The 9,079-nt window shown below is 43.7% G+C and overlaps 1 protein-coding gene across 1 annotated transcript; it reads left to right on the top strand.

Moving 5' to 3' along the window:
* The first annotated feature begins 377 nt into the window (after positions 1-377).
* On the top strand, positions 378-5,423 carry RASL11B (RAS like family 11 member B). Its single transcript, XM_081877504.1, has 4 exons — positions 378-738; positions 1,666-1,722; positions 3,405-3,481; positions 4,418-5,423. The coding sequence occupies exons 1-4, from the start codon at positions 600-602 to the stop codon at positions 4,886-4,888; spliced, it is 744 nt and encodes a 247-aa protein (XP_081733630.1). The 5' UTR covers positions 378-599; the 3' UTR covers positions 4,889-5,423.
* Positions 5,424-9,079: the final 3,656 nt, after the last annotated feature.

Below are 9,079 nucleotides of genomic sequence, written 5' to 3'. Positions count from 1 at the left end.
TGGAACTGAGGGAAGTCGGCGGTGGGGGTGGGTGGGTTTTGTGTGGAAGGGTGGGGGGAGGGAGAAAAAATGGAGGGAAAACAAGGATGATATGTTTTTGGATAATATGTCTTGTTTTAATTTTGAATTAAAAAAGAGAGAGAGAGAAGAGGGAGCTTGCAACCCGCTGCAGCTTGCACGCTCCGTTCCATAGGAGCTAACTCCGAGGGGCCGTCAGCCCCCACAATGTTTTATCCAAGTTGGCGCCCCTGCCCCGTCCCCTCCCGGGAAGCAGAGCAATCGCCAAGGCGCTCAGGATCGCGCAGCGGGAAGGCGGGTTTGCTAGGAGAAGGAGGAGGGGAGAGAGAGGTGGGGCTAGCTCCCTATTGGCTGCTCAAAGCGAGGAGGAGGCGGGGCGGAGCTTTGCCCGGGAACCGGGAGGCGGGGCTTGCGGAAACCCAGAGAAAAGGGGCTCTGGAGCGCGGAGGCGGCGCAGAGCAGACGCGCTTCTTCTCCGTCTGTTCGGGTTCCCGTCGCGCCTCCTCTCTCCCAGTCCGTCCCCATCGCGGCTGGGCGTCGTTCGGCTTGCAGCGACGCTCGCCTCCCCGAGGGCAGCTGCGATGCGCCTGATCCAGAACATGGGGACCATCGCCGAGTACCCCCAGGCAGGGAGCACCCTCAGCGGAGATAGCTGCGGATCGGGCCGCCCCCGACTCATCAAGATCGCCGTGGTGGGAGCCAGCGGGGTGGGCAAGACCGGTAAGAGAACGGGACGCGCGGGGCTGATCCTGGCGACGTGGAAAGGCGTGCGCGGAGGGCGGGGGTGGACATAGGCATACTGCAAGGACGCAATGAATATACCAATATTCAAGGATGGGGGGGGGGAAATCCTTCCCCAGTTGTAGCAAAAGGGCGGGGCGGGAAGGGAGCAAACCTACTGCCATTGTGACAATCTGTTTGCCCGGTCCAAAGTATGGTTTGAATATGAGGATAGCATCCCTGCCAGCGATCCAAAGCGCTCACCTCTAATTTGAGGAGAAAGAGACGATGGCTAGCTAGGTAGCAGCATCCTTCTTCTCTTAGGTAAGCACCTGCTGCCGGATCAGGAATGAAGATCAGTGACCAAACGAAAGCTCTGACACCCCCTGCTGCCCAAGCCTGACGTGTGGACGCCTCATTAAAAGGATAACACCCATTCCCACTCCCTTGAAGATGCTTCTGTAGTTGCAACTTTCTTCATAGCAGTGAATCCTTAACCTGTGAGGGGTGAATGATATTAGGTGCCTAAATGCCTGTTCCTTCAGACTGAAAGGTGTATCGTGGATGACTGCTCACAGTTCCACTCTTAAAAGTAGTTACTCAGGAGTCAGCTGCAGTGGATTCTGTAGTAGAATGTCTTTCCCAACAGAATACGCTTAGGATTGCAGCCTTTAATTTGTTTGACTGCTACATCCCAAGTTTTGATGGCTGCTGCTACTGCTAGCCAAAGGTAACTCTAGAAAAAGATGCACTCACCCAATAGCCTATTGAAACGCTTTCCCTGCTCGGGTGTGCTGTATGTGGAGTTTTTGGGTATGCAGACAGAAACTGGGGAAGGTTATTGCCCTTAAACACCAAGTGCAGATGACATTGTGTCTTCTGCTTTCCCCCCTTTCTAACCTGCACCTTTTTTATTATCAATTGCAGCCCTGGTGGTGAGATTTCTCACAAAACGGTTCATTGGAGACTACGAACGCAATGCAGGTAAGAAATGAGCCTTGCTGTATTCACGGGTGTGCACTGCAGTGTATTTTGACTCCAGCGACAAACTCAATGAAGCCTTTGGTGTCTCACTTCCAGAAAGCTAGACTGTACAATGGGGATTTCACTAGGCAAAGTCACTATGCAACGCTGAAACCCAGGTGTCTGGCCAAGTGTTATCAAGAGGACAAAAAGAATTTATACACTGACCTACTTTAGCTAGCACAAGGCGAGAACTGCCCCGTTTTTATTCTCACTGCAGCCACATTGGGGTGTCAAGCTCCTCCTCTGTAGTTTGACTTCTGAAGTTTAGTCCTCATTCACCAATCTGCTACACACACACACACACACTAGAATGAAACAAGTTCTAAGCTAAAGGAGGTGGCTTCAGTCCTATAACCTTTTCCCACTCCTATATTTATGTAATCAACTTATTTATGCAAATAAGCTTGAATTCAAAGCCAAGTAGTTTGCTATTCATGAAGAACAGCAGACACACAAAATGAGGGCTTTCCAAGAAATTTCTGAACCACAAAGAGGGTGGGAATGATCTTCTATAATGCAGATAACCAAACTAAACTTAATTTTTCAGTATATTGGGGGGTGTTTAGGTGGCTCTCCAGGTGATGATGAGAGTTTGGGGTCCAAGCAAGATCTGGATGGCCACAGGTGCCCCTTAACAAGCTGTACACCCATCAAAGCAATATTCCAATGTCCTGTTTTCGCTGTAATGAAGATGCAGTTTTATATTGAATGCATTTATTTCTTAGCATTCATTTCATTCTCCCTTACACAGGCTGCCTGTGTACTTTAAATCTACTTGCACATATTGTAGATAAGCATTTGTAGCCACTTGGAGGAGTATGCATTTGCCTCAGCTTGAGCCAATAGTGTCAAGACCAAATATAGTTGATCTAGAATCAATTGTGACAAAGCCTTTAAAGTCTCTTGTATAAAATGAAAATGACCCCCCCTCCCATTAATCAGACACTGTAGCTAAAATAGGAGTGTGTGTGTGTGGAGGGCAGGACACATTGATTTGAGGGTGGTTGTTTTTTAACAGCAGGCTGATTTGAGTGAAAAAGTTCTGTGACCACGCAAGAGCCCACATTGTCAGGGAAGGGCAGCATGCTCCAGTGTGGAACGTTGAAATCCTGCTAGTTCCAGTGTAACTGATTTTAAGCACATCCTTAACTTTCTTCTTGGACTCAGTGAAACTTAAATGAGCTTAAGTTTGGCTAGCAATGTGCTTCCCGTAAAAAGGGGCTAGACAATTAACTTTTTCCAAAGGTTAACTCTGCCAAGAGGTTTTTATGTAGGTTTGCTTCAGCATTTTAGCTTTGTAAGTGAAGCCAATTACTAAGAATTCTGTTGTGTGTTTTTTTGCCCATATACACCATGCTTTGCTGTGTTTAGGCTGTAAACACTTACCTGGGAGCACATCCCACTGAACTCAGTGGGGTGTCTTTTTGAATAGACATGGGCAGGATTGTGCAGCCAGTCTTTCTTATGATGAAAGTACCATCTGCCTAATGTAGCAAAAGTGCCACTTTTTTTCAACAAGATCCATCTCCACTAATGAGTGTTTTTCCTTTTCATTGTGCAGAGGTTAATGAATGTCAGTTTATAGTGCATGTACAACCCCCTCTCTGAACTTGTCTGATGAAGTGCTTTTTTATTGCTAGGTAACTTGTACAGCAGACAGATTGAAATTGATGGAGAGTTGTTTGCAATTCAAGTCCAAGATACACCTGGAGTACAGGTGAGTTATGTTCCTGTGCCTTGTACCACTTTTAAAGGGGAGCTTCAGTTTTGGCACATTTCAAGAAGTTCATTGTTACATATATTGATTCATAAGAATCCTAGTAGGGCTTTACTTCCAAGTAGATGTGCAAGGATCGTAGCTGTTTGAATTGGGAGCCTAGCTGCATTGAAAAACTGTTTTGTTGCTATTAACTAGAGTTGTAAACAGTCAGACCTTGATAAATGGTCTGTATATGGTCCCCTGACAGTAAAAGAAAACAATCCACAATTTCAGCTAAACTTTTGTCTACTTGAAGACACAACCATCATGTTTAGGAAACCTGCCTTTCTTAAAAGAAAGGGGGGGGGGACCCGAATGTGTTAAAAACAGTTCCTTGGCAAACTAAGAAACACTTCATTTTTATTATTCTACTGGAATTGCACTGAAAATCTGGAAAGAAATTTCATTGCTATAGCCTAATCAACTTTAGTTTCATAAACACATATGCAAAAGAAACTAAAAGTCACAGCCCTGGCAGCTGCACTCATTAAAATTTGTTAGGAGTTGGGTTTATATTATGGAAAGTTTGAACGTATAGGCATGAGTAAGGGCAAATTTTGCCTTTTTGAACTGGGCCGTTCTCCAACTTTAAATGTTTCCAGCTCATACCTTTGTTCTTTTCTCCCCACTCCCGACTCACTGTCTAGCCAGTTAATTTCCCATTCTACGGCACCACAAAGTCTTTTTCTCGAGGCAGAGTACAGCTTGAACATGGCAGACTTTGAAATAATTGAGTGTAGCATTTTTTATTTTATTTTTTTGCAACTGGACTAACATGTGGAAATGTGGATTAAAATTTTAGAGACAACATGCAATAATAAACATGTAATGGACATTGTAAGCTTTCCTTTGCAGCCAAATATTTCCCCTACTTAATCTTTTTTCCTCCCCCAGGTCCATGGACACAGCCTTGACTGTAATGAGCAACTGAACAAATGTATTCGCTGGGCAGATGCAGTTGTGATAGTCTTTTCGATCACAGACTATAAGAGTTATGAACTACTCGGTCGCTTCCACCAGCACATACGGCAGCTGCACCCAGGAAACAGAGTGCCTGTGGTGGTTGTAGCAAACAAAGCAGATCTCCTCCACGTTAAAGAGGTAGAACCACAAAATGGACTTCAGTTGGCTGGCATGTTGGGTTGCACTTTCTATGAGGTGTCTGTCAGTGAGAATTACAAGGAGGTCTTCAATGCCTTCCACAACCTCTGTAAAGATGTCTGTAAGCAACAAACCACCAGCAGCACGCCAGAGAAGAGGAGAAGCTCTCTCATTCCAAGACCAAAGTCACCCAACATGCAGGATCTAAAGAGAAGGTTTAAGCAAGCCTTATCTGCCAAAGTGAGGACTGTCACATCTGTCTGAAAGATAAAACTAAATGGGATGGGGTTTCCCTCCCCTTTCCCAGTGCATATTTCTATAGTTCCAGCTTTGGAACGTTAATTGCTGGTACTTCAGCATCCGAAAATCGTGCGAGAGAAAGAGTTCCAGATGCACATAAAGCATTTTGTAATGAAGGAGTAACACTGAAGCTTGAATAAGCCCCCAAGGAAGTGGTGGAGCGTAGAATTTCTTGTTGCAAGCGCATTTGATTGACTAAATGGACAATATTTTCATGTTCTGCTGTGGAAGTTAGGTCATGTTGTTATTTGTATCATACTTACATAATGAAGGACAGGGAAGAAATATTCTGAATGCAGTCTTACTGATGGGGAACAAATTGTGTGTTACATCCATTAGCTATATTTTGGTATTTGGTGGAAGGCTGGCTTCTTTAGTAGTCTTCAGTGGAGCCGCCTGCTTTTTAAAAACCCATGGTTTTGAACAGGGGTTAGCAACCTTTTTCAGCTGTGGGCCAGTCCACCGACCCTCAAACCATGTGGTGGGCAGGACTATATATATATATATATATATATATATATATATATATATATATATAAAATTTTTGGGGGGAATGAATGAATTACTATGCCCCCCAAATAACCCAGAGATGCATTTTGCACACAGTCTACTCATGTAAAAACACACTGATTCCTGGACCGTCCACGGGCTGGATTTAGAAGGTGATTGGGCTGCTTCCGGCCCCTGGGCCTTAGGTTGCCTACCCCTGGTTTAGAAGCACAAGTATGTCATTGAATCAGTAAAAGAAATGTCAGTATAAAATGCGGGGGGCATTATTAACTGTATTTCTGATGGTGTGATGAGACATTTTGGTACCACAGCAGCTGTTTAGTATCATTTTTAGATAGCTAAGTTTTTTCTCACTGTCTCTAAGACACTATCATCTTGATGATTCTTCAGAGACTGGTCATCTGATGCAATGCTGCAGCTTTCCAGATAAGACCTTTTTCTGTATTCCACTCATCATGAGGATTGTAAAGTTCCCACTTAATTGCTCTGAACAGGAATACAACTTCCTATTGTTTCAATCCAATCCAATTATTTGTCTTAGTCCATGAAACTGTTCCATTTTAGCTGAGACTTATCTCCATCTAAGGCATGAGGGCTATTCCACTATTGCATAAGTGCTCTTTGTAGTAACATTTGAAAACACTGAATTATCAGTCGTGTTATCCAGGATTTGAGGACTATGCGCCCGACACCAATGCACTTTAAAAACAAACAAACACCGTGCTTGTTCCTTAAGCTGTAACTTATTTATTTTTATGTTGACAGCAACTCTTTAAATGGGGCATCTTCATTTTGTTCCCGTGATTAAACCAAACCTTGTTTTCTCATCTGATTGTTGTGTTTTATATTCAGATGCTAGAAATGAGTGGCAAGACACGTGAGAGACAGGGAAGTCATCTAAAGGCATTCAAGGGCTTAAGAGGACCTTCAATCATTGGCTTGGCCAGTGACGGTTTGCAGGGATTAGTGTCTCTCTGATTTCAGTAACACAACACAAATACAGATGATCAGGACTTGCCTTTGCAGCAGTCTTCTGCTGTTCCCAACTGCAGACTTCTGTAATACAGACTTGTACTGCAGCAACTAAAGCAGTTACTGTATTATGCAAAATCACCTGCCTCTTAAACCCTTTTTGACCTGATTATTGGCATCGTTCTGTCATTCCTAAGACGCTGAAGACTGTGTAGTAGAAAATCTACACAGTCCTCCTTTACCTCATCCTAAAAAACAAAAAGAAAAAAAGGCTATTGTATATCAAGACTTTTTCAGAGTACTGGGAGTATCCCTTGTCAAGACAGGGACTCTCCTTGTTCTGATGGGTCTCTTCCCACTGCCTAAATCTGTATTTCCCACATTTTGAGAGCTATTCATGCCCGTTCACTTGTGACAATGGCATCAGAAATTCTGTACAAGCATTGTGTGGTCTTTTCCATTACACGCAATACACAGTGGTCCTGCGAAGCAAGCCCCAACTTTTATGTCTTGAGTCTAAACCCATGCTAGTTAAGCCTTGGTCCTCTGCATGCGAGAACCATCATGAACAGAGAGGAGCAGCCATTGAATGAATGAAGGTCTGGCTTCCCAACAGCCTTTGGGGCAGCCACCAACGGGCAGAAAACTGGTCTGGGTTTCCAATCCCATCAAGGAGACAAAGAAAAGATGCATCATTTCTGCCATATGCCCGTTTTCCTGCTTAATCTCCAAAATACTGACGTCTATTAACGCAGTGTAGCAGAACTGCAATGGTAACCATGGAGACTGCCAGCTTTTTCTTTTCTCTTCTCCAAGTGCTTCAAAACAAATAGCTATGCAGATATGATTTGTCACCTGTCTATCAAATGCAGCCTGCAAGGTGCATCCAATGTCTATTGCCATAAGTAAATGCTACAAACTGTGCCCTTTTCATTTAAGAAAACTTTGTCCATTGTTCCCCTTTTGTTAGCTGGGTTAGAGCCCAATTTAGATTACCTTCATGAAGGGCCATGAAATGAAATGGCTTTAAAAATGGGATGATCAGCATCTACTAGACTGGGGAAGGCCTGAACTGGTGGTCCACATAAATATTTGCTGGGTTACACTGGAAAAAGGCAGTGCCTCGCTGTATTCTAACACTGTAAACTGCAGCAAAGAATCACTAGCTGCCTGGAGGAAAATCTCATATGCAATTCAGAAAAGAAAATTTTGTTCCTCTGCTTGATTTGCTAGGCATTCTTTCCTAATCTTAAACTATTCTACCATTGTTTTTTTCCAGAAAACTAGCTGTAAGAGAAAGATTAGCTATAGCCTTATAATGTTAAACCTGCTACAAATTTTTATCTGTTCTTTTATAACAGAAGACACTAAGTAACCATTTCATCCAATAAACCCTGGTCTGGACTAACAAGCTCTTTGCATGTGGCTTCTTCTATAAACGTTCTACATTCAGTAGCCAAAAGTGGAAAAGACTGACTTCAGCATGCAGTGGTGGCAGGTTTCATGTTTGAATGAATTTGGTGGCAATGTCTAAGGGAGAATAGTTAGCATATTGTGACCACCCTCAACATTTGGGATGGAGCAGGCTAGAAGTCCAATAATACATGCAATTGTGGGGGATACTCCATATAGAAAACTAGCCATGACTGGGAGATGTCTATGCTGAACCCTTCTCTCTCACATGCTAGTTTGTTAAAGGAAGGGAAGGTTTTTCATTGGAGGAAGCAACTGAGTTGAAGTAGGAAGGTCCAGAAGCTTTTATCGTATGTATCTACTGAATGTATAAACTGACCCTGTGTCTAGATGACAACCCAGGCCCATGAGTTTTTTGCTCAGTATGACAGTGTAAGTTCAGCAGGTGAGCCCTTGAAGCCGGCCTAGACCTCAGAGGCCTGGGGCAAGTGTGCCGAAACAATCCTACCTCATTTGGGTGTTCAGCTTTCCAACACCCTAAATGTACAATCACACTGGGCTGATTCTGTAGTATATTAATGTATGCTTAGCTATCAAAGGCTTGATATTTACCTTCTGTGTAGCACCACTGAGATGGACACCACTGAAGAGAGTGACTCCATAATGGACCAATAAAAGATTAAAAAAAATTTTTTGGGAAAGCACTGATAGGCAATCCCAGTCCTCCCTCTTTCCTCAGTGATGTCTGTTGGTTGCCATTATGAAAGCTGCCCAACATTAAGGTAAAGGTAAAGGTACCCCTGCCCGTACGGGCCAGTCGTGTCCAACTCTAGGGTTGTGCGCTCATCTCACTTAAGAGGCCCAACATTAGAGCTCACTATATTAGAGATTGTGAAGAAGACATTAAGGCACACTTTGTTGTCACTGACATATTCTGTTCAAACAGACCCAACATTTTCTCCAGGGGTATCTTATATCACAAGCCAGTCAACTGCATAAGCAAGATGGAAGATCTTCAGTGGTTCTGCGATGCTCCAATGAGACTGATATGGACAGTGTAGCCTTTACCCTGTAGTTGCCAGCAAGAAAGAAAGAATTTCAGTTAAACACAGCATCACTGCAGAGAGAAGAAGAACTGAAAGTTGGCTTGATGTCACAGGACTAATGAACAGATTTTCAAGTGCTATCTTAGCGTAGGTACTTTTCTCTTGTTGGCAGCTATAAAAGCAATTCCCCCAATGTTCAGATCAAGATCAGGAG

This window comes from Podarcis erhardii, assembly GCF_964252035.2.
Source record: "Podarcis erhardii genome assembly, chromosome: 9".
In the NCBI taxonomy this organism is placed as follows: Eukaryota; Metazoa; Chordata; class Lepidosauria; order Squamata; family Lacertidae; genus Podarcis; species Podarcis erhardii.
Note: the sequence above shows the minus strand (reverse complement) of the source record. Positions and strands in the feature narration are given on the sequence as shown.

Bases quoted from the DNA above. Each gene is read 5' to 3' on its own strand.
- RASL11B (XM_081877504.1), top strand. From the start codon at position 600: ATGCGCCTGATCCAGAACATGGGGACCATCGCCGAGTACCCCCAGGCA. The intron at 739-1,665 runs GTAAGAGAACGG...TATCAATTGCAG, and splicing joins CAGCGGGGTGGGCAAGACCG to CCCTGGTGGTGAGATTTCTC. The intron at 3,482-4,417 runs GTGAGTTATGTT...TTCCTCCCCCAG, and splicing joins AAGATACACCTGGAGTACAG to GTCCATGGACACAGCCTTGA.